The sequence below is a fragment of the Hippocampus bargibanti genome, linkage group LG05, assembly GCF_051943395.1.
Source record: "Hippocampus bargibanti isolate YZ-2025 linkage group LG05, ASM5194339v1, whole genome shotgun sequence".
Taxonomy (NCBI): domain Eukaryota; kingdom Metazoa; phylum Chordata; class Actinopteri; order Syngnathiformes; family Syngnathidae; genus Hippocampus; species Hippocampus bargibanti.
Window position 1 is genome coordinate 29,010,012 of NC_142738.1, and position 26,391 is coordinate 29,036,402.

At 39.6% G+C, this 26,391-nt stretch overlaps 1 protein-coding gene across 3 annotated transcripts in view; it reads left to right on the forward strand.

Annotated features, from left to right (window-relative positions):
- The window catches only part of chka (choline kinase alpha), a 34,418-nt gene extending 8,396 nt beyond the window's left edge, over positions 1–26,022 (forward strand). Inside the window, exons 1-12 of one of the 3 annotated variants that reach the window (XM_088997623.1) lie at positions 1,979–2,089; positions 2,624–2,684; positions 6,203–6,256; positions 10,050–10,163; positions 11,375–11,508; positions 14,490–14,594; positions 14,996–15,054; positions 15,142–15,229; positions 17,016–17,124; positions 17,226–17,332; positions 17,433–17,514; positions 21,830–26,022. In XM_088997623.1, coding sequence (XP_088853749.1) covers positions 2,043–2,089; positions 2,624–2,684; positions 6,203–6,256; positions 10,050–10,163; positions 11,375–11,508; positions 14,490–14,594; positions 14,996–15,054; positions 15,142–15,229; positions 17,016–17,124; positions 17,226–17,332; positions 17,433–17,514; positions 21,830–21,889 — 1,020 coding nt within the window. In that variant the 5' untranslated portion in view covers positions 1,979–2,042 and the 3' untranslated portion in view covers positions 21,890–26,022. Of the gene's footprint in view, positions 1–1,978; positions 2,090–2,623; positions 2,685–6,202; positions 6,257–10,049; positions 10,164–11,374; positions 11,509–14,489; positions 14,595–14,995; positions 15,055–15,141; positions 15,230–17,015; positions 17,125–17,225; positions 17,333–17,432; positions 17,515–21,829 lie in introns of those variants that run through there. The other 2 variants (XM_088997624.1, XM_088997625.1) reach the window with 2 other exon arrangements.
- The last annotated feature ends 369 nt before the right edge of the window (positions 26,023–26,391 follow it).

Genomic DNA, 26,391 nt, shown 5'->3' on the forward strand with positions numbered 1-26,391 from the left:
CAATTCAGGGTGTCCCCCGCCTCGTGCCCGAAGACAGCTGAGATAGGCTCCAGCAACCCCCGCGACCCTAATGAGGAATAAGCGGTACGGAAAATGAGATGAGATGAGACCTGCGCAGGGACAGATGTTTTGCCTTCTGCTTTAATACAAAAACAGGAAGAAAATCACAGTGGAGAAACAATTCAGTGCTTTACAACATTCCAACCAACATTAATAAGTAATGGTAGCAATGTCGCAGCTATGGCTAAAAAGAGCTTTTTGTCAATATAAAGACACAAAGTACAGTTTTGATCACCCAGCAAGTACAGGCTTCCTAAGAGCATACTTCCCAAAAGGGAAGTACGTGTATCTTTGTAATTAGAACGATTATTCTGTACTTGTGAAGTTCAGAAATATTTCAGTAATATGATAAAAGGGAGAAAAAATAGTTTGAAACAAATATGAGTCCTCTCCTTAGCCCTTTGGTTATTACCATGAAATGCATCTTGGAACTCAGTAGTCTCCAACTGACCTGGCTTTTAACTAACAGACAAGAACAACATTGGTGTATCTTGGTGATTGCGACCTTTCAATAATAACAGGACTTGGGTCGCCACTGGATCACAAGAACAAAAGAATGGACCAGAATACAAATTGAGAAACATCTATTGTCATGTTGATGAACATACCTGATTTGTTTATGAAGGGCATGTCTTTGGTCAAAGGCAGGTGAACTAAGCCGAAGAGAAGGTGAAAAGACAGAGCATTGTCAATCCATATTTTCTGCTAAATTAAAAAAAAAAATTGTTAATCATGAAACTTAATGAAAACACACTTTATTTGCCTTGATGGGCCTCGTAAACTGATGTAGTGGGTCGAATTTGGCGCCAAGGCCTTAAGTTTGACACCTGCGCTCTCAATCAATTCCATCTGAACATGTGGTCCGATAATGCATGGAATACATGTACCTATATTTGCTCTACTCGTCCGTCTTTTGCTAATTGTGTAGCCAGTATTTTGCGCTGTAAATGACAACGGTTCTTGAACCATGTGGACCAATTCCTAATACAGTAAAGTCTCGTTATATCGATATTCTCGGGAGTCCGAAAAATACTGATATAACCGGGACTATCGATATATCCGACCCTGCGCGCATGTAATTTTCTCCTTGCGTGCATAGAAATAGTATCGTAATAAGCGGTACTATCGATATAACGAGACTTTCCTGTATTTAAAGAAAATTATACTTCTTACTTGAACTTTAAAGTTAGTAATGCATGACAAATTTAAACGGACAAAAAAATAAGTCATTATTGTAACATTTCAATTGTAATAAAATTGACATGTAGAAATTAGTTTCAGTATTTTTGTGGTCAGATTATTCATGATCAAGAGGCCACTGTTGCCAGGCAGAAATAATTGGATTGGATTTGCCTTTATTAGTCTCGCAGTGGAGGAATTTACATTTCACAGCAGCAAAGTTACGTTAATGAGGGTTTACTTATCACCGCTTCTTAGGTGGAGGTCAATTATGTTATGTGACATTCACCCGCCCAAAGGAATGGGAGACGTGAGTCACACAGCAAACAGTGTTCCAAATTTGACATTATCAATTACATCAACTACTGAAGCTGCTGCCTCCGCGACCCGACCCCGGATAAGCGGCAGAAGATGGATGGATGGAATTACATCAAACTCTTAATTTTGATTTTGTCTTGTCCGGTCTGGGGGCATGACAACGAATCACTCAAGTGACTCAGTTGCAATGTTTACACCAGATGAGCTTTCTGACTTAAATCACCCATTTATCCAGGCTTGAGGCATTGCGGTACCGATGAAGAATTTAACTTGCGCTGTTTCTGTGAAACGCAGAAGAATATATTATGCTCCCACTGCAATCACAATTTTACTTAGTAAAATTTAAAGGAAAGAAAATGACTGCTGGATCTGGTGGTTTATTCTTGTCTTTTTATCATAGTGACTTATTTATGTGTCTTTCAGGGGTGGGTTGAGTAACAAGCTCTTCCTGTGCAGCCTCCCAGACAGTGTGAACACTGTTGGGGATGAGCCAAGGAGTATTCTGCTGCGCCTTTATGGGGCCATCCTGCAGGTGAGAGTCTTCTTGATTATTTTAATTTGTCTCACAGCGCATGGCTGTCTTTTCCCTACACAAAAAATATGATGAACACTTCAGAAATATGCAATTTTTGCATTTCAAACCTGCACGCACTGTGAGATCTTTTCTGACAGCTTGTTCCAAAATGAGCAGTCGGCAGAAATGTAATACGCAGGCAGTTTGATAAACAAATTGGCACGAATGGTGGCTTGTCTGCCTTTAGGAGAGATACGACTCTTGTTAACCGAGCAATATGTTGTTGCTTTAGCCAAACACGAAACAGAGAAAAGGTAATCACTGTGGCAATGTGATGGGACACAGAGAGGAGAACTGGATGAGTGGCGTGGTTGAGTGTGTGTGTCTGTGCACGTGCGTGTTGGTGTGCGCGTGTTTCTGAAGGTCATAGGCCGATAAATGCGCAGTGATGCCTTCACTCATGTTGCGTCCGTATGTTTAGGCACGTGTTAGCCATTGTCGTACATCGTGATGTACCCCCATGGCTGTACATGCATGTGTTCTTTGCCGTAGGCTTCCCAAAGGAGCCTGCCTTGGGCACTCTTGTTCCCTGTTGAGCCCACCAAAAAACACGGTACAGTATGAGATCTCTGAAGTCTCAGACTAATACGAAGTCCTATGACACATTCATGTAGAGCACAACTCCGACTGCCAACATGAATAAATGACACTGTGGTGAGAGAACAAAGTGATCAACCCTTCTTCTATCAATTACTTTTTTCCTTTAAACATCCAATAGATTGTACTCAAGCAGTCACCTGGAACAATTGATAAATATGTTTAAAGGTGGCACAATAACCATTCTCCCGCTGAGAAAACAACTTAACACAGCTTCATTTTTAGGTTACTTCAACAACAACCACAGCTACGTAAAACATAAATGCCAATTTTTAACACACCAAATGGCCCCCTTTGCCAAAAGTTTGGACATCCCTATTAGATTGAAGTCTCGAAAAACCATTACAGTGTACTGTGAGGATCAATGGACACTGAAACTATCGTTTGTTCACAATCATAGCATGCATGATTGTGAACATGACTAATAATTTGCTGCAAGCTGAATTTAACGTAAACAAACAATTGCAGTTTCCTCTCAGACGATCATTGGACCGTTGGCGAGGAACAGACACACTTTGTAAATAAGAATAGGTTCAATTGTCCTTTTCCATTCAATAATAATAATACATTTAATTTATAAGCACCTTTCAGAAACTCCCAAGGACACTTTACAGTCACATATTTAGTGCTTGGACTCATCTCATTTCCTTATCTCTTCTTAGTTAAATGCTTATCATCCGCCTCCACGCTGGGGGCATTGCTTCTCACAGTTGTGGCACGGCAATAGGCAAAGGTCCAATGGCACCAATATTTTCCACTCAGTAAGTGAGTGAAGGTGCACAGCAAGGCATCCATCCGCCTGAGTGCCATTGGGCCTGTTATTATTCTACTCACTGTTTGAAAGCTATTAGTTCATGGTTTCTTCGCAGCCGACACGTTACTGTACTGCCATATTAAAAAAAAACAAGCAAAAAAAATCTCAAGATGACACTGCTGTTTTGCGTTTCGTTCATCACCACAGCTGTTGCAGGGGCAACCTATCCAACACTTCACTGAAAATGCAACCAAATAATTTTCTCCAACACGTCTTTTATGATATGCCTTTCTCAAATTTATGGCAACCGAGTACAGTGATACCTCGGTTTACAAACTCCTTGGCTCATAAACTTTTCGGTTTACGAACATTAAATGTATGAACATTTTACCTTGGCATACGAACTATTTTTCGGGATACACACGGAGCTGCCACAATGAGTGATGCATCGTTCATGAAAGAGCCTGTTCTCCTAACAAGAAAATGGCAGCGGACTGTTTTTGTCCTCTATTCCCCACCACCAGTCTTCGGTTAAAGCCACGTGATTGGTCAATAACGCAGCAGTGAGGGGGGGATTGGGTTTACAGACAGAGAGAGAGTGAAGCCGTTCTCCAAAAAGCAAATGGCTGCCGACTTTTTTTTGTCCTCTATTCCCCTGTCTTCGGTTATAGCCACGTGATTGGTCAAGAACGCAGCAGTGAGGAGAGGTGGTTTAAACATTAAAGAGACAGGCAGACGACAGTGAGACAGTTTCAACTTCGACAGTTCAAAGAGTGTAGACTGCAAGGTTAAAATATCCCATCAATCAGGCTCCACAAACAACCCGCACAAGCCATCTGTACACTTGATGCAAAAAGCTATCAACCCAGCTAAACAGAACACAATTGATGAGGAACTAGATAAAATTATCGCAGAGAAAGCACCTACAAGGGATCATTCCTCAAGATGGTGAAAGAAGATGTCTACGTTCCTCGTCAAGTGTTTAATGCTGAGGAAACCGGCCACTCCATTCCATCAAGCCATCAACGACCATCACAAAGATAAATAAAACAACTCCATTATACTGTACTTTATTTCTTTGTTATAATACCATAGCACATTTATTTAACATAAAATAAGATATATTGTGTGTAGTTTTAAGGCTTAGAAAATTAGAAAGTAGAAAATTATGTTTTATGGGGACCTGGGAACGGATTATTCTCATTTTAATAGTTTCCTATGGGAAATTAATTTTTGGGATACACACTTTTCGCCTTACACAGTCTGGGAACCAATTAAGTTCGTAAGCCAAGGTATCACTGTACAATTATTCCAACACACATGAAAGACCTCTCAAATGGAGATCTACAGCCAATGTTACAATTATAATGACCATGACAATCACAATTATTGATATTAAAATATTATATAATAAGTTAAATCAACAACTGTTTATCATTTTTGCACATTTGAAATTCTGAGCAGTGACAACTGAAGTGACCATCCATGTTTGCAAGAAGGTTGACCCCACAGAGACAGTGACGATGAGGACTTTTATATTTCAACATAGTGGGACCCTATTAATTAATGATTTGGAATGAATCAATCAAACCTGACAATTGAACTTTGATCAAAGAGTGTAAGAGAACGCAAACAAGCCTTTTCCATGCAATATGGGTGAGGGACTGTATACATCTCAAAAGCTCAGGGATATGTACTTGTACCTCAGGGCTAATTCCCTGCATTCTCGCCACAGGAGGAATGCATGAAAATATCCTGTTGTTTTTTAGGTTTTCCTCATTTTTAATGTGCAAAGTGTCACTCACAACAAATTACATTTCAACTGGATTCTCTTTCTCTCTGCTTTTAAAAAAAGGCTGCGATCTCAGCAAAACACATTTTTCCCAAGATTCTATGTGCAATAATCAAGATTGCTGTCACTACGTTTGAGTACTTGTGTTATTCTCAAATGTGTCTGAAGCGCTGCCAAATACACTGAAAACAAAAACGCAGTCAACAAGAGAATTTTAAGTGAATGAAGCCGTTTATTGTGGCCGTGTTTAATAGTTTTAGGTTATATGAGACCAAACTAGTCAATAACTGCATGGCTATGGCGTGCTAATGGGTCTGATCTAAACTTGGCTTTTATAGCTTGAGAAGTCTGAGAGCAGAGACGCTGTGTCCTTCACCCAGGTAACGGCAGCCATCTTCTGTAAAAGAGTGTCTCATTTTAGGAATGACTCATGTTTCATTCAAAAAGCTAACACGACTGAAAGTTTGATTTCATTGCCACAGTGCACAGCTCTTAATGATTAAACTAAGTTACTTTGCCTGGAGATGGCGTTTCTCGGTGATGAAAATATGCGAGTTGAACATTGTACCCCGAGTAAATTCATGAAATAGGTGCTGGCATCCTTTGCCCACCTTTAGTAACAACAAGGTTGGGTCAGAAAACACGACCTGCTAGAACCTACTGTCGTATTCTGACGTTTGCATTATGCATGAAAGCAAATGTCATAGTGTGTGTGTGTGTGTGTGTGTGTGTGTGTGTGTGTGTGTGTGTGTGTGTGTGTGTGTGTGTGTGTGTGCGTGCGTGCATATGCGTGCGTGTGTGTGTGCGTGCGGGCGTCTATTTGAACTCTTACTGTATTGTCTGCGCCATGCACATGGTTCACTTTGGATGCTCATGGATCGCTTTGCATGTATTCATGGATAGTTCTTCCTTTTTCTTTTGTTGATAGATGTCCTGTAATAAAGGGGAATCCCAACAGTCAAACAAAGAGAATCCCTTTCAAGTAAGTAACAGATGATGGTGCCAATGTGTCCAACATGTTCCTCATGACAACCCATTTAACACTCACTTTCCATCGTGTCCGAAAATACTTTTCCATCTACCGGTAAGTTCTCATTTGTCTAATTTGAGGAATTCCTGTTTAAAACAATTGGTGGTTGCTGAGTCATGAAGGTTTTTTTGTTGTTGTAAGAAGCCACATGAATGGACTGAGTTTAAAATCGCAACTTGAGGCCTCACAATGACCTTTGAGTCACACGGACCTCTCACATTGTAAGGGTTATATACACACTTCCGTCGTGATCGCAATGAAGTCATCCGATTGTGGGCTCGAACGGTGGCAGCGCCGTTTGCTTTTTGATTTTTCATTCACCCAAATTAATCGAACACCATATGCCGCTGCAGTAGGTGGCATGCACCGCAAATCGAATCAATTCAAACACATGCAGTCAAAGTTAAGCGTTAGGTGTCAAACTCCTTTTTTGCCGCGGGCCACATTGTAGTTACGGTTTCCTCTCGAGGGTCGTGATGGATTTGGGGAAACCATTAGAACAGTGGTTCTCAAACTCACGGAACCCAAGTTAGTCATCACGGGTTCGGTGGATCCTCCGCCGCAGATGTCTAGTCTGCAGTTAGTGGGCACAGTCATTGAAAGAACGGTTCGATGAATGAGCATATGAAACTGGTGGGGTTCGGTGCCTCCAGCAAGATTAAGAACCACTGCATTAGAATGTTTAATCATCTCATCATATTACATGCAAAATGCACAACAAATTAATGAATGACTAATTTTCAATTCTGAAGTCAAGAATAATGACTGTTATTGTGGTTAACGTAGGACAATTGGACATTTTTGCTCAGACTTTAGCAAGCATAATGGCACTTGACATGCTTGACTTGCTTTCATGGGTCAAATAAAATGATGTGGCGGACCAGATTTGGTCCCCCGGCCTTGACTTTGACACCTGTGGTGTAGCACTTTCAGTGCCTTGTTCAATGACGCCTGAAACAGTTTGAAGCAAACCAACACCTCTTCAGCAACTGTTATCTGTGACCTTGGTCCAGAGTGGAGATTTACAGCCGCAGCCCTTTCCACTCCATAGCAAAGTCTCTCAAAGACTGAGCTGCAGCTGCCCCGCCCCCTTGAGATATAATGTAACCTTGTTCATCTGTGGTGTGTCTGGTGCAGGTAATCCTATTTGGCTTAGTCGAACCGACACTGCATTAATCCCATGCTGCTCTGCAGTATAGCGCGGTATCGTGTTACCACTTTACGTCGGCTGCGTTGTCCTCCGACATAGACCCTTGCTAGTGTTGCGTCACATTCGCTTCATAAGGTCAGATTTTAGTAGGCATTGTATCATTCAATGACTTTGAGGTTCTTAGGTCCTACCTCAGATCGGGTTCCTATTTCAGGTCAAATGTAGTTATCGCTGTTGCCTCGACTGGCTTATTGACACACATTGTGGGACAAGCACAAGATAAGCATTGTGGTTGCTGGAGCAGATGTCACATAGCTCAGAGTGCACCAGCTGAAACACTCCAAGGCTAGCCACGTAACACCGGGTCATTGATATTTGACGGGAGCTCTGATCCCGGATTTCATCATCTTGCAGTGCCTGAAAGGGTATCAGGAAAGTGCCAACTGCTGTCAACCACATTTTGACATGTTTCAAGACAGTCATAGTTTTCAGTGTTGTAATAATAATAATAATCATCATAATTGTGTGTGGCTGCCGCTGCTCAACCGCAGAAAAAATATCCTGTGACTGTAAAGCGTCCTTGAGAGTTTTGAAAGGCGCTTATAAATTAAATGTATTATTATTATTATGATGATGATTATTATTATTCAAACCTCTAAGGATGGGGGACACTGATTTGCTGTGGCGACCCCTTGAGGGGAAAAGCCGAAAGGAAAATAACATTATTATTATTATTATTATTTGCACAGTTGGGTGATATAATTACAGTATGTGTATGCTGAAACGATGATGAGATATTAGATAATGTACGCTGGAGATTTAAAACCAGACGTGATCAGCATTGCATGAGGGTATTATGTAAGAATGGGGCGCTTACTCCGCACTGGCAAGGACGACAATGTTCCATTTCTGAGCAGCAAGATTTATAATTCATGATGTGTAAATGATGTAACTTCATGCTGCTGAAGTCAAACATACTGTACGTATGGTAAATGCTACTGGTCAGATATTTTATTCAATAAATGAACCTCACATAACACAAGCAATCGCTCGGGGCTTGACCCAGTTTGGTTGGATTTTCATTGATTTCAACATTTGAGGAGCAGTTGTGTTGTTGAGTGGACATCGAGTTCTTTGACCTGTCTCAAAGTATCGGTCACTTTAGTTCATATTTATTTTGCAAGCACAAAACATTGGTTGCTTGAAGTAATGTAGAATTTTAAGTGACCGCTTCCACGTTCTGCCATCATTTTATTCTTTACTTGAAATGAATTACTCAAAGTGTACGTTAGACATGATATTTCCAATGCTCTTTGAGAGTACTGATGTGACATGGAAGGGCTTGTGAAGCAGAGCCGTTTCCTATAAGGCAAGATGTCTTCCTGCTGAATGTTCCCTAGCTGGTGTCCGGAGACGTTGGTTGTCCTTTAAAGGACAACTGACGCCTCCGGACAAGTTGTGTCCATAATTTGTAAAATCACTCCAAATTACTTCTACTGAACGTATTTTACAAAGATTCCACCGCATATATCTATATTTTACGTTTTAAGACTCGCGCTGAATATTCAGGAAGTCTTTTTTTCGAGTTGATGACGATCCCCTACGTGACGTCACATTTGGAACGCCCCCTGCCCGAGAAAGCGACACACAATGCATTTTGCGGTACTTTGTTTGGTCTGAAAACTTCGTGTTGATCCGTGTTGATGGCGAAATTAGAAGAAAAACACATAACGCGATGGTGAATCATTGTGTGTTGCACAAAGACTACTATTTGATATTCGCTGACACAAATTCCCAGCAGACAAATCAGCCCATTTCCAACGGAGCTTGGGCGCCATCTTTTGCATTTTCTGTGCACACTAAATGCTGTCATTGACTGCTCGAATTGATATAGGAAGACTCCGTTAATCGATTAAACATTTATGCTTTCCTCTTCAGAACTATTTGAATCATATTCATAACTCGCTGAGTAACAAGAAAGCATCTTCTCCAAATCTGAAGCCATTGTTTTGATTCCTGAGCAAGGCAAGACGCCTTGGCGTGATGTCACGAACAAGGCGGTAGGACCTTCTGAAACTGGCCATTTCCGGTTTCTTTTGAAGTCGTTTTTGGACACTTTAAGTCATTTTCATTGGTGTTTTTTATTTGACTAAAAATATCAGCCTGCGTGTTTTGGGTATTTTAGATGCTATAAAACGTTTTTCTGATGGGGTCGTTTAAGCATCAACACAGTGAATATTTCGACATCGTGAGTTAGCGTGTGTCTGCGCGTGTGTGTTTGCGTGGGTGTGCGTGAGTGTATGTGTGTACAGTATTAACAAGATAAAGGAAGAAGGGTGAAGCTGTCTCCTTGGCTTCAAGAGTTTCAACGGTGTTTGGTGATGTCAGTGGGTCAAGGCCTTTTGGAAGTTTAAATCTAACTACTGTGTTTGCCTCACTGCTCTGACAGGCAAACCTAACGAACTCTTCCAGTTTTCTGAATGTCCTATTTTTTTTTCCTCGTTCATAATTTTTACAGTGCACATTTGGGTTGTTTGTTCGGGTAGTATCAGAAGTCTACAGCTGTTACTTATGGTTGTTGCATGTTTATCTTAGGGGGCAGAGGCCATGGTCTTGGAGAGTGTGATGTTTGCAATCTTGGCAGAGAGAGAACTGGGGCCAAAACTCTATGGGATTTTTCCTCAGGGAAGACTGGAGCAGTATGTGCCTGTAAGTGACAATTTATTGATTGCATGTATGTTATTGTTGAGAACCATACTTGTTAGTACTGTAATCTGAGTATCTACAATGATTCAATGCAAAAAAAAATAATATTTGATGTGATTGTCTGGAAAACATATTAATCGAACAACATGTAGTGATCACAACTATATTTATCCTTTAAACCAGTGGTGGGCTATGCATGTCACTCCTAGGCCTTCAGTAGTGCTCCGTCTAAATCAATCCAGATGCGACCGTTGGCCAGGAAATAACTTGGGACTTAAAGACACTTAAGGAATACTGTCATTAAACTGTTCGCATTTTTATTATGAACGTATGGATTCATGATAACCTAATAACATTTCAGTATTATTAGCTACTTTTGCTACTTCAAAGCTATCTACCCTTTCTGAATGATGTCCATCTATTCTTGAAAAGCCGGTCTTGAAAATGGCTTTAACAGTATGTCTGCAACCAAATCAATTTCTTGTCCTCCCTCCTTCAGCCATTGTGCGTTGACAAAACCGCTATTAAATCAACACAAAAATGTATTTGCTTATGTAGTGCGCTACAGATACAGCGTGTGAGCTCTGGCCAGCATGCACTTATCATTCGCGGCTAGTGATACTATGATTGGCTAGTGACGAGCCATTCATGTGACTAGCCAATCATAGTTTGCAAAAACTGACGTTTCCGGCAGGCCTTGGGTTGCCAACTCGAACTGTAATTGGTTAAAGCAACAGTTTCATAGACATTGAATTTTATGCTCCACCGCCTGCAGAGCTGATTGTGAAGGCGTCACGGTAGATTTCTGGCCGTGGTCACAAATTATGGCTGAAATGTTATTGGTTAAATGTTTAAATATGAAAACACACACCTGGAAGCAGCAAAACAGGGGAAAAGCAATGAAAGGAAGCTGAAAGACAATTTGGAATTTTTGTCAAAATATAATTCACATTAGCCTGTGATTCAGATATTTTTTGGCCAATAGAGAAAGCCTTGCATGACCTGACGGCCCACCACTGCTTAAAACCGAGAACGGAATCAAATGTGTTGAGTATAGATTGATACTGCAATAGAAATGTACATTATTAACAGGTTTATGATTCTGGTTTTGTTGTAGTCGTAGTTGCAGTTTAGCTGGGTCGTTTAGGGAGACAATGCTTATGAAAGAGAATATGACTTCATGTTTTTAAATAAAGCATATTATGTATCGACAGAGCCGTAAGCTGGAAACGTACGAGCTGAGTGACCCGAGCGTTTCAGCAGAGGTTGCTGAGAAAATGGCCAAGTTTCATGCAATGAGAATGCCTTTCAACAAGGAGCCCAAATGGTTGTTTGGAACCATGGACAAGTAAGTTACTAAATTAACTTGGAAGTTTTCCTGGGCCAAATTGAGGTAGAAGTGGAATCATTTACGGTATGCTGTGACACGGACTGGTCGGATCAAAGCTTTTTTTTTCCCCTGTGAAACTCAAATGTAGTTATTTTTGGCATTTTCTTTTTCTTCAATCCCATTTTAAATCTAAAATTCAACAGTTCTCTTTGACATGAAATTAAACATGAGAAAAATGCCCTTCCCCACTCACTCCTTGTAATTGAGCATGCCTATTTGTTTGACCCATTGACCAACCACATTGCAGCTGTGCCTCGCTGAGAATTGTTCTTTCATTTGTACGTACTTGTCTTCACTGTATTCTATTTCACTACAACAACTGAGTACAGTACTTGAACACTGATTCGAATGGTTTTTCATATGTGAATATATCTTCTTTTCCTTTCGGCTTTTCCCGTCAAGGGGTCGCCACAGCAAATCAGTGTCCTCCATCTTTAGAGGTTTGATCCGCATGTTTGTTTAGGCCAAGCTTTTACGTCGGATATCCTTCCTGTCACAACCCTCTGTATTTATCCGGGCTTGGGACCGGCAGAAGAAGTCCCTTTGTGGCTACAGAACAAGCAACTCGCTTAGTAAAAGGCTCCCAAACACAAAATGGTAATTGGCACAGCAACATTAAAAAAAGCAAAAACTATACTGTGAATATATAATTTTATTAAATCGATTTGGAATTGGTGGTTTAGCTAACAGGTTTCAAACTGACAGGCACATTCGTAGAATACTTGAAGCTTTAATGTGCCTAACTTGGGCACCTACACTCTTCAATTGATTTCTTTATTTATTACTAATTCCTGCAAAAGTGCAAGGCAAGGCAGCTTTTATTACATAGCCCATTTCAAGGCTACTCACACAAGTAAGGACACAACAACGACACATTTTTAACAAAACCGACCCTAAGAGGCGATGACACTCATAAGCAAAGCAGAGAAAAAAAAAGAAACAAAAAATACTGAAAGACCAAACATTACCAATGTTTAAATACACAAACAGACCACTTTAAAAACATTTAAAATAATGTTAAGGAAAAAAAAGAGAAAGGACATACCGGAATTTTTAGACTTTGGTTTATTTATTTATTATTTCTTTTATTTTTTATTTTTTGCTTGAAGCAGTGACATAATTTGTGACTTGAACTGCTATCATTTGGGGACATTGATAGATATAGCAGTGACCCATCCGCATAACCATGATAGCCTCCATTGCCACTGTGATGCAACTGACCCAGAGGTAACATTTACGTATTGTATATTAGTGCCATAAGTTTGTATTACATCCGGGTCGAGTGAACGTTGTCCCGAATGGCTGCCGCTGCTCACCCGCAGAAAAAAAAATCCAGTGACTGTAAAGTGTCCTTGAGGGTTTTGAAAGGCGCTTAGAAATAAAATGTATGATGATGATTATGATGATGATGATGATGATGATGATGATTATTATTATTATTATAAGAAATAAAATGGGTCCAAGGACTGACCTTTGAGGGACCCCACGTTATGGCCATTCAAACATGCAAATTTCCAATGTCAGATGTAATTGGACTCAAGACAGCTAATTGGTGTTTTCAACTTATGAACCAAATACATGACAGTTTTTCGATTCACTATATCAAATTCTGTAATCGTTATTGAATTGTACCTGGCTGATTTGAAATGTTGCATGATGTTTCATGAAATCAGCATGAACGTTCTTTGCATGTATGTGTTGAGAGGAGTTCTGTTGCTATTTGGGATATTTATGAGTTTGTGTATTATTGGGTGGTTTCGTTTTGACGAACTCTTTGATCAAATTGCAAAACACATTTGATATTTGTCTGCACTGGTCAAAATTAACTCAATAGTTAGTTTTTCTCCATATACGCTGCACATTACTTTTGTAGTTCATCTTGGCATCAAGTAGTTTTGGTTTTAATAGGAATGACCGCATTCAAGACAGTTTGGATTTTCCAGGTGAATTTATTCAGAAGCTCATTTTCGAGGATTTGTTACCACATGACTGTTGTAACCAAAGTGAATGTGTATTTTCTCGATCTATTTTAGGCAAAGGCTATGCTTCTACCCTACCCAGTAGGTTTCCTACAAGTCCTAAAATTACTGAGCAATTTGGCTGGTAGAAAAAAAAAATCCCCCAATAACACATCCTGCTTCCTCTTCATGTGTAAGGTCAGGTTGTTTGTTTATTTGGTGTCAACAAAGACTGCTCTACGTTTACACCATTGTAAAGTCCCCATTCTCCATTTTCAAAGATAACAAATCTAGAATCCTATAACTTCCATCGATATCATCCCATAGCAACATTTGAACCGAGCCAAAGTTTGTCTGGTAGCTGTTTACAAAGATGACGTTGCATGATTATTGCCAATATGTCGTGACAAAGTCCATCGCCCTGTTCCACTTTTTCCTGTGGAAAATTTCAAAACGGGGCTTTATGACATGACGTCAAGGTCGTCATGTAGTACTCATATTACTGCTTTTTCCTTTCAGGTTACACACCGCAAACAATCTTAATCTCATTAAACTAACTGACTAAAAGCTGCATAGATTGCAATTTTATTTGCTGCGACTAAATATTTGCTACATATTCCAGGTGTTGAAAGGGAAAAAATAAAACTCATGCAGTTGTCATTGAGACAAAATAAATGAGAATACATCATTTAGATTCAGTGACAATAACTTAGAAATGCCAATAGCAGACACGGGCTGGGTCACAGAACTTTCTTGAGAAAGGCTTTCTTGTTATCCTATCACCTCTGTCTTGCCACTCACCTAAACATTAAGACTCAAAAGCTCAAAATGATTCCTGATTCCTTTATTTAATATCCACTTCCAGTGTATCGACTTGCCAATATACAGAGGGATTGCTGTGGCCTGTTTCAGCATTGCATTGACTGGATAATTGACACGTGGAGTGAATGCGTCTTTGTGTTTCTCTGTATTCGTCATCAGGTACTTAAGCCAAGTCATGAGGCTGAACTTCACCCGGGAGTCTCACTTGCGGCATTTCAACCACTTGCTCAGCTACAACCTACTGCAGGAGATGCATTGGCTCAAGTATGTTGTTCTTATTCTAATAGTCATAATCTAAAATCTAAGTTTGTGAAGGTGTTTTCCGTTTGGCATATGTTGCCAGCTGCCAACAAAATTGAAAGTAACATCAAGAACATTGTTGTCGTGGGAATGTGGAACTGAATGCCACCAGGTGATAAAACAACACACTGGTTGCTGGCGCACCGGCAATATTAAAGCTGATTATGTTAATGAATGGGTGATTAACTTGATGACGTCCACGGATTATGTCACAGTTCCCTCTGCACAGATAACGTATAAGACACTGATTGTGTTTGTTGCCAATCTGCAAAAAAATAGTCAATAATAATCACCATCAAGTGAACCTCAAAATACAGGTTTTGTGAAGTGCACTGCTGACCTGCCTGTTTTCCATCTATGTTCAGGTCTCTGTTGGAATCCACCCACTCTCCAGTGGTGTTTTGCCACAACGATTGTCAAGAAGGTAACATCATGCGGATATCGTCGCTTTTTGTAATACAAACACTGTAAAATCAACCCTAAGGGTAATAAACAGGATTTGTTGCTTTAGGAAACATCTTGCTCCTAAAAGACCACCATCAGTCGGACAAACAGAAGTTAATGCTCATTGACTTTGAGTACAGCAGCTATAACCACAGGTATGCTTGCACACGTCTCACTAAGTGTATGGACAAGCCATTCAAGTGTGCAGTTGTAAAACAAACATTTTATTGTACATATTATTTTACTCATAGTGAAATTTCTTTTTATGGTCCCCGAGTACGGTCATTGTTGGTTCTGCACAGCAACAGTGCTTTTGCAACACAAATTTTCTTCACCCTTTCATGCACAAATAATGCTAACCTCCATGAAGATGTATGTTTTTAGTGGTGTTATTATTAGCATTGAAGCATGAAAAAATAAGATTCATTAACATGATAGAAAATAACATTTGAATAGCTGTCCACTCTAGTAACTACTATACCTGAAACAGTTAAACAAATCACTTTTAAAATTTGAAATCAGCAAAAGTGACCCCCCATACATACACATACACACACTTATGTCCTAGAAAGTTAGGAGTCTCTCAAATTCTGAAGATAATTTTCTCTATCTGATTTTAAATGTCTATATGTTTCCAAATCCAGTTTGAAAACCTGAACATTTATGTAACTTTCATCACTATCATTCTCTTTTATTTGACCCCCTCCGATAATGAACTTGCTGTGCATGGGAACATGTGCATGATGATAGAGAAACAGAACACTTGAAACCCGTACATAACCTAGATGCTCAGCACAAATTTAGATTGATGGGGCAAAGGAAAGGGAAAACAACACCACCTGGCACGCAGCCTGGATGGAATCAATACATCCTCCCAGCAGTCATAATTCATGGTCACTCACAGTTTGCAATGTGGAAATACTCTGTGTTTGTTATGTAACCAGATTTGCCGGGCCAGTGAAAGCAACCATGCAATGTGGACACATAAAGAACGCAATGATGGTGCTTTATGCTTTGCCATGCTGTGTTTAAAACGGCGACAGTTGAGTGTCTTGAGAGCATTTTCATCATATAGCTTCTGTTTCTTTTTTTTTTTTTTCAGAATGCACTGCATAGCACAGCAACACCTATAGCTTACATTGACCTCGACTCACAGTAAAGAACAAAGCTTTCATTTTTCTCTCACAGTCTTTTGTTCAAACCCCAAGCACCACTTCCCATCATACCCTTGCACAGCCCCTTTTAAGGCTCCCAATATGCTGCCACCATGTGACCTACTAAATACAAATGTATAAAATGTAAAAAGAAAGTTAAAAAATATATATTTTATTTTGACTTTCTTACACACACGCACACACACACACACACGCACACACGCACACACACACACACACGCACACACGCACACACACTTCTCAGCAACAGTGAAATAAAAGTGACATCAACATAACATCATTTCAAAAGCAGACATCCTTTTTTTAGTTGGCTGTTCAATGTAGCAGTTTGTGGCTGTTGGGTTTCTCTTGGTGTGAAGAACTACAGGCCACATGCAGAGCTTCAGTGCAGAGAGCCTAACAACAAAGAAGTGAACCTACTTGAAAAACAAGATCTAATGATATCCTCAAGTGGACAAAAGTGCATGAAAACACACTTCAGCTGGACGCGGCACTCTTTTTGGGTTCAGTAACAGCTTATCTCTGGGAATCACACCACTTTATTGAGCATTTGCTCCAAGACATTGCTACATGTTAAAGCCAAATGAAAACCAACATAATGTCAGATCCGCTGTCTCCATATGTGAATGTTTATCACCATTGGATTCGATTTACATTTATTATTCTCTCAGTGGAGAAATTTAGATTTCACAGCAGCAACGTTGGGTACATATTGTCATTTTGTGGGAACATAAATCATGGGAAATCTATTTTTCAATTGTTGCAGGGGATTTGATATTGGCAACCATTTTTGTGAGTGGATGTATGACTACAACTGTGACGAGTTTCCCTTCTTCAAAGTGAACACTCAAGCTTACCCTTGCAAGGATCAGCAGGTATGTGGGCTACGGCATAATGAACTTTTTTTTTCATTGCACACATTGGTGCTTTCCAGGTCAAATACTGACCTTAGCTACCTTGGGCCATATTTGAGCAGCTCAACTTCATTGAAAATTACCTGCGCGCATCCCATGAAGGATTTGGCACTCTAAGTAAGGAGGACCAAATGAAAATGAAGGAGGAGCTCTACACGGAGGTCAACAGGTAAGTAAAATCAGCATGACATTTGACACGGTAAAACAATTGATAGAAAAGTAAAGAAAAATCGGAGACAAGTGTCTGTGTGCTTTGCTTCGAAAAACAGATTTTCACTTGCATCCCACTTCTTTTGGGGCTTGTGGTCGATCATCCAGGCCCGTCTATCGACCATCAAGTTTGGATATCTGGTGAGTGATGAAATTACTAAGGCGCACCCAAAAACCTTGATTTTTGTTCAAAAGATGACCCCTCGCCTATGTCAAGTAATATTTAGCCACAACACGTCTTGCAACTACTGTCAGCAGCCACCGACTCTACTTTCCCACGTGGAAGAAGTAGTGCATCACCCTGTTCTCTACTGTAGCACCTTATAAATTGGTGTGCCTTATATTTGGAAAACTTTTATATATTTATACATTATATTTATCATTCATTGAAGGTGCACCTTATAATCCGGTGTGCCTTATATGTGGGAAAATGTGAAAATACACCAGGTGCGCCTTATACACAGGGAAATGCAGTACTTTAACCCTATTATTCAGTTCGATGATAACCCTTTCACGGGGAGCGGTTATGAGAGTGGACTGCTTATGTTATTGGATTGGATTGGATTTGCATTTATTCGTCTCGCAGTAGAGAAATTTACATTTCACAGCAGCAAAGTTATGAAAGGAATGAAAGAAGAAATACAAAATACAGAAGCTGCTGGAAAGGCAGCCACTCTCGCGGCGCCGTCTTGAAGTAAAAAAAAAAACGAAAAAACACGAAATAACAAATAACATGACAACACAAAGACACAGCGAGTCATTCATTCTTCAGGACTTGCTGTACCCTCTTTGTGTTGACATGAAACAGTTCTAGATGAAAGAGGAGAGGATCAAAGCATCCATTTCAGCAGTGGATCAGGGACATCATGGTGGAATGTGCACGTCGCCTACAAGCTAAATGTTGAAAGCAAACATGCAGCTGTAGCATCCATTGATGAAAAGATTGTCTCACATCTCCTGTCCCACATGAAGCCGCTTCAATTCCAAGCCGCGATAGTTCCACATACGCATCGGCGTTCTGCACTGACGCTCCTCCTTATTGCGGGCTCCTCAAGCCATGCATCCATCCAGCCGCAGACTGTCCAACAGCACCGACCTTTCCGCTGAACAAAGTGGGGCTGTGAAGATGCTGCCCATTACAGGCGCAAAAAAGCACAATGGCCCCAGAGCTGTCCAGCAATGATAGCCAAATGGCACCGACATTCCTCCCATTTAAAAACAGTACTGGCATATTCATGCTGCCGAAAAGGCTCAAGTTGAGCTCAGCACAGTCTCCTCCTTGAAGAAAGTTGTGGCCAAAAATGCTGAAAAACAATTACGTTATCAGGTTACAGGGTGCATGATAGGGTTAAAAAAGGCAAATCAACATGAATCCGAAAACTAAACAGTAAGCCCGATTGCCCTGCAGAGTTGGAGCAGTTCATATGTTTTGGAAAGAACTTGTCAGCATAGGTCAGGTCAGATTGTCATGTCAACCGACATGTCAAAAACTCTTGAAGTGTTTGCACTTCTACACACTGCGTTTGAATTAGAATTTTTGTAAAACTACACAAAATATACCTTATTTTATGTATAATAAATGTTGTATTGTATTGTAATTAAATAATTAGACTGTACTTTATAATAAAGTAGTTTTATTTATACCTTTATGATGGGAGTTGTCAATAGACGACGAACTTCCAGGTTGCCTCTTGATGTTATCCGAGTGAAGTTGCCGTGCTTTCTCAGTGATAATACCCTCATTCACGCTGTCCCCTAGCTGCTTTTCGTTAATCTAAAATCAACTGAAGTTTTTCAACCTCTTCTACTGCCTGAGAGGAAACACTCTTAGCCACACACGCACCCTGAATAGTTTCCTTCTTCTTAAGGATGGTAAATGGTAGACTTAGCGTAGTGGTACTGGGACGCTAAGTCACACAAACGCACACCTCGTTCGTGTTTTTGAATGATCTTCTTCTGCTCGATCGTAATTTTCTTTAGTGTCTTCTTAACACTCGCCTGTAGTGGGGTCATTTCAGTCCCATAATAGCAAAAGTACACTTGATAACAAATCACGCCCGCACGCAAAGAAAGGGGGTGACGAAAACTAGTCTGCCAGCCACTGTGGTGCTGTTCAACCCTGTGGTTTTGTGTTCGTCCGCCGAAAACTAGTTCCTCAGCCGAGACTTATATGCTCGCAAATTTAATGTTTGTGAGGCGAAAAGTGAGCTAAAATGTTTGTCAGCGGAGGTATCACTGTCTTTAAAAAAAGAATCTAAAAGAAACACGACAACTGTCACGACAGTCACACGACGACGACTGAGCAAATTAAATATCCCACAGCACTGATTGGACAAGCAACCCTCACGAAACAAGTATGTGTATATATATATATGTATATATATATATATATATATATATATATATATATATATATATTAGGGACGTGCAGTCAGGGGAGGCAGGTGAGGTCGTGCCTCACCTGTCATCATGGAAATATCGAATGACAAAATAAATTAAACAGTTATATTTATTTAGTAATTTGTACTTTAAAGTTCTTTTCCATTTAACTTCTCCGTTTTTGAATTTGTTTTTAAAATCGCTGAATTTTCACATTTACCGTTCAAATACTAAGTAGAGACGAGCGGTGAGGCAGCAGCCAGCTGAGCCTCACCATGTATTGCGCAATGACTATGCTACCTGTGCTGGCTTGCTCTGCAGTGAGACCACATTGCTTCCCTCTGCATATCGCTATTAAAGTGTTCAAACACTTTTAGTATATGAACTAAATTTCTACAGTTTAGCTGGTGTATATAATGTACAGTCACTTTAAATTATAAACACTGTACTACAGTTTATTTTATTGTATTTTTATCAAAACTGTGTGCATGGGTGAGGCACACAGTTCTCCTGCCTCATGACAGGGGGCGCTGGTGATTAAAGATTCTTCTTGCACCTCCTTGGCTGTAGAATAACAGAATTAGTGAGAGCAAGCTACAGTAAACAGTTAGCAAGTGCAACCATCCAGTCAGTTTTTCGTGTTGCTTGGCCTTATTTTCAGAACGGAGGATTACATGTCTAAATTGAAAGAAATAGAGAGACTTTTAAAACTGTTACATCAATAACTGAAAGTTATTGATGCCTTTCTTCAGAAGGAGCGGTGCATGGACTTCATTTATTAGTAAAGGTAACACGATAATCACGTTTTTTTTTTATTATTTTTTTCTATGCTACAGTTTATATAAAGAATGCTGACATGGCATTTTAAACAAAACACGTTAATTGTTGCCAATCAAACGGTGAATAGACTACTCTGTAGAGTTCATATGTTTGTAAATCTGACTGTGATGACGTCAGTGCCTCACCAGCCATGAACCTCACCGCACGTCACTGAGATATATATATATAAACTGTCATCAATGTCATTTTTCAATGATTGGTTGGTTGGTTGGTCTGGGATGAATGAGGCACATGCGCCATGGACGCAAATAGACCGAGTTCGACTAAAAAGTATCTCCCGGGAGCTGATAATATGAATATGTATTCCCCCAAAAAACAAGACGTTTATGGATTTTTTTTATTTTGCAAACTGATCTTATTTGCAACAGCAGATTTACAATAATGTGAAAAACTTATATATTTTGTCAAACACTTTGAAACAGTCCATGGTAATATTCATGTTCGATATTGAACAATAAAAGGAAAAAACACATTTCATTGTAGCGGTCCTTCCATCGCGTCAATGTATTTTGCTGTACTTGTTTGGTCTGGGGACCTCGTGTAGCACCCAAAAGCCGCCAGAAGGCCAGAAGAGGGCGTCCAAGCGCCATATAAGGAATTTATCAGCCTGTGTAAACGGAGGTGGCCACAGGATGTCGCCATTTTGTGCCTCTTTTTTTGGGTGAGAGATTCTCCCCCAATGTTGCCTCAAAATGCCACAAATAAATTCTTTAATCGATTGCAAACATGTATGCTTTCCTCTTCAGAACTATTTGAATCATATTCATAACTGGATGTGTAACAAGAAAGCATATTCTCCGAATCTGAAGCCATTGTTTTGATTCACTAGCAATGCAAGACGTCTTGGCGTGACGTCATGAACTGGGGGCGGGACGTTCTGAAAATGCCCAATTCGTAGCTCAATTTTTTGCAGATTTTGGACACTTTAAGTCATTTTTATTGGTGTTTTGCATTTGACAAAAAATATCATACTGCGTGTTTTGGGTATTTTAGATGCTATAAAACGTTTTTCTGGTGTGAGTTAAAAAACAAAAAAGTGACGTCGGTTGTCCTTTAGGGCCATCAATCTCATCAGATTCTATTGAACCCAGATTAAGAATCACTCGTCCAGACTGACTGAAATCATGCAACTTTTACAATGCATGTACAGTACTTGAATTAAAAATGCCTAGTGAATGATGTGCCCTGACACCTAATCTGTGTTTTCTGCAAATGTTCTACCTTTTGTACCTCATAGGAGTACGCTCTGGACAGATTTGATGCCTACTTCCAGCAGAAGAAATTGTGGGCTGTCTAACGCAGCAAGAAGATTGGCCCACCTTTTGAGCTGTGCGAGGTCATGCTACCCGATGCAGCTTACGTGCTTTACTTACATTCTGCCACAAGAGTATGTGCTGGTTGCTGTTGGTGACGGTGGTGCCAAATCGAATCACAACTGCGGGTGCACGTCTTCCCCCTAAAGTCTCAACTGCTCGTCGACAGATAATCTCGTGCAGGCTATCTGCTTGTGCATTGCTCTGTGAATCTAACTAACATATGCCATGACTGAAGCAGGTTGAAAATGGATTTAGGTTGAAGATAGATTGGACGCATTAACATTGCATCAATGTATCACTGTATTGCTCCTTCTGAGGGAAAGAGTCAAAATTGAATTAGTTGTGGTAGATTTCTACTTACTTAAGCATCCGAATATGTATATTATATATAAACCCAAATTACCACTAACCTGTCCTTCTCTGTTACGAATGGATCGTCTTGCTGGTGGGATTATTATGATATCAATGCAGTTTTAGGTGTCGTCGCGATTTTTACGCCAGTGAAAGGGATTGTGTTGTGTATGTGAATGATGCAATTCAAATCATCAATGTGAAACCGTAGATTATACTGTATTTTTTTTATTATCGTATGTAACAGCACACTGACTCTAACATGCCTCTGCACACAGCTTGGTCTACTTGAGGTGCCAACTTGGTTGAGTCCAAATGCCAGTAGTGACAGTTGAGCAGAATGACATAATTCCATTTTTTTTTTGCATTATTGCTTTACGCTCTATTTTCATTTGGTGTACATTATTTACAGTTCTGTGGTAAATAAATCATGCACAGCATAAATGTTTATACCCTGTCAGTATATGGTAGTATATAGTGTACGGTATGGCTAAAGAAAAAACACATTCCAATTATCCGCTGTGTCATTACATTTGTGCAATTTTCTGTTTTTGACATGGGAAAAAAAACAAAACAGAATTATATTGTTTTGCACGATTGCTAATGCCTGCGAGAAGTGTCAATGAAATCAAAATAAACCCACTGCTCCTCTTGGGGAATGCAGTTTGGATGTTCATTCTAATTAATCCTCTTCATCAGTGGGCATCCGCTGTAATTAAATATTTTACGTTAACAGTTGAAATGCTTTCTACTTGATGCCGCTTTGACAAAACCTGCGAAATTACCTCAAAAGATTCTTGTAGTTGCTCTGCATTCGACCGCCCGATACCATCCGATATCATGCTGATACCAAGACAGTATACTGGACTTCTCAGAGAAGTCAAGTCATTTTGTTAGCGTAGCGTTCAAACACTGAATGTAATTTTCTTCTGTTGTACAATGTGCTGTATTTTCAGCATTTCAATGGATGGCCTATTTCTAAACTTTTTTTTCACGTATAAGGCACACTTTATCATTGTTCTGTGCATCCATTACGCTAAAGGGACACAAGACAGCTTTACTTGTATAGAGCCTTCACAATCGCTCCAGCGAAAACAATGAGAATTGGTCACAAACACGGATGTGAAACATATCAATACAAATGGCATTCCAAAACATCAAGGAAAAGATTTATCAAAACAAATGGCATTCCAAAACAATAAAGGAAAGATTTCAGTTATAAAGAGAATTTATTTTGTTTCTTTGTTGGCAGTGCAGAGCTCACAAAGTAGCTGTAAGCTTGTTTGAGTGTGTGTTAGCAAATGCAAATGTGAATTAGTGGCGACTCGAACCCGTTTAGGTTACAATTGGTTCCTGCTTGTAATCACCACTAAATGTAAATGGCATTGAAACACTAACAGGGAATCAACTCAATGGGGAATAGAAAGAGATTGCAAGGCGCACCGTATTTACAGGGGGTCACACTGTCAGCTTTTGGGATAATTAAATGTTTTAGTTGTGCATTATAGTGTGAAAAATATGGTATACGTATAAGCATAACACTAGTAAGTCATGATTTATTTAATATTGAACATACAGTGATACCTCAGCTCACAAACTTAATTGGTTCCCGGAAAGTGTGTGTAAGGCGAAAAGTTCATCTGCCGAACATTTATTTCCCATAAGAAACCGTTAAAAATGAGAATATCCGTTCCCAGGTCCCCATAAACATAATTTTCTACTAAATAAGCCTTAAAACTACACAAAATATACATTATTTTAAGTATAAAAATGTGCTATTGTATTGTAATTAAAGAAATAAACTACTGTATAATAAAGTCGTTTTATTTACCTTTGTGATGGTCGTTGATGTAGTTGCCTCTTGATATCTGAGTGAAGTTGCTATGCTTTCTCGGCAATAATACCCTCACTCATAATGTTCCCTGCTCGCTGCTTTTCGTTAATCCAAATCAACAGTTTTTCAACCTCTTCTATTGCCTGAGACCGTTGCTTGGACAACACAGAAACACCCTTAGCCACATGTAGCAATGGTCGACTTAGCGTAGTACTCGGACGCTAAGTCGCACAAACGCACACTTCGTTCGTGGTTTTCGATGATCTCCCTCTGTTCAACCGGAATTTTCTTTTGTGTCTTCTTCGGCTTAACACTAGCCTGTGGTGGGGTCTTTTTCGGTCCCATAATAGCATAAGTACACTCTATAACCAACCACGTCTGCACTCAAAGAAATGGGGTGACGAAAACTAGTCCGCCAGCCACTGTAGTGCTGTTCGACCGTGTGGTTTTGTGTACGTCCGCCGAAAACTAGTTCGCCAGCCAAGATTATATGCTTACGTAATGTTCGTAAGATGAAAAGTTTGTGAGCGAAAGCGTTCCTAAACTGAGGTATCACTGTACAGGTACTTCACTTTTCCAAATCTGCTTGTTGTCAACAACTAATTGTGCAACATTTGACTCGCCAAATATCGTGTAAAATGGTGTCGTTGGCAACTGCAATAAGCTAACACTGGGTGGTGGTCCCCAACAAATGTGTTTAGTGCTGATTCCACTCAACATTCTACTTTGGGGTCGCTTAGTCTGATTTTGGAAACCCCCAAAATGTGATCCAGTGAAGGGTACCATTGGTATTACCTCATAGTGTTGTTATAAACGTTTCCCATCTACTGTATATGCCATTTGCCTGATGCTTCAACCATCCAGAAGTCTTAGAATGCCCAGTGTAGCACTTTTGATCTCAAAGGACTGGAGGAGAAGGACAAAAAAGTAATTTAGTATTAAACTGGGATTCATTTGACTTGTTTTATTTTGCATGTATGTATTTTTAAGTATACCTGTCAGTTATCCTTTTTTTAAGTTGTGTGTTACATAATTTGGAGATGCAACAGGACCATGTGTACATCAAAATATTGTCCATTAGACTAAAAAAATCATTTGGGTTGTTTTAACATGTGCAAGTATGAGCCAGATTTTATTCTGTAGTTACGTTTACTTTAATGTGTGTTGTTTTTTTTATTTGTTTGACATGACCTTTCATATCCTCATAGTCATAAAGAACTCTTTCCCTTGCATGGACAAATGTTGGACAGTTATTACAATTCTGAATGAAATGATCTGTCTTAAAGCAGGCCTTGTTGAGGCTCATGTTTATTTGGTCAAGGACCTACGAATGAACTCAGTGCCATAAATCCTGAACATCATGAAGTCACACCAAGTCCTCTCAATTATTTGAATTTGTCTTGAATTGAACAAACCACACTGAGAAAAAAATTTAGTCCTTTATCTCGGGCAACTGCCACCTTTCAGTTTTAAGTTTGGACCAAACCTAAACTTCCACCCCAAATGTTTTAAAAGTTCAGGACTATTGAGGCAAAAGTCTTAACTACTGTGCTTATTTTAAAATGAATGGTCCATGTCTCTTTTATCACAATGTTATTTTGAATTTTTTATATATTTTCCCTGCACTTTTTTTCTCAAAGTTGCTTGGTAATTGTATATTGTTGATGCAAAAATGTCCATGTGTTTTTTTCCTGAACGTAGCATATGTGCAGATTCAGGTTCATTTTGGGCCAATAGAAACAGAATGAAAGCAACATAATCACTTTTTGCAATGTTAAATCACTAAGATTTTGATTCTCTGTGATTATAGTGGTGATGAATCATTAACTAAGCTGAAAATGGTTGAAGTTTAACCACTGCAGCATAGAAAGAATGACCCCCTTGAATTTCTGCTTTGCACAAATAAAAGTAAAAGCAAAAACTATGGTTATGGCAAGATCTGGTTCGTCTTTTTTGTCTAAACTAGGTGTCAAACTCACTTTTGTTGTTGGCCACATTGTACTTACATATAATCACCTTCACATATTACATACATGGCGCCCAACAATTTGCTGAATACCAGTAACTAGTTTTAAAATATGAAAAATCAAGAATAACGACTATCATTGTGGATTACATATGATGATTTCATTTTTGGTCCAGACAGGTTTGATTTGCTTTCACGGGTCACATAAACTGATGTGGTGGACCAGATCGACTCCCCGAGCCTTGACTTTAACACCTGTGTTCTAAACGGTCTCATTCACAATGTGTTGTCCATACTAAAATCATTTGCTAGCAAGAAAGGCAGAAAGAAAT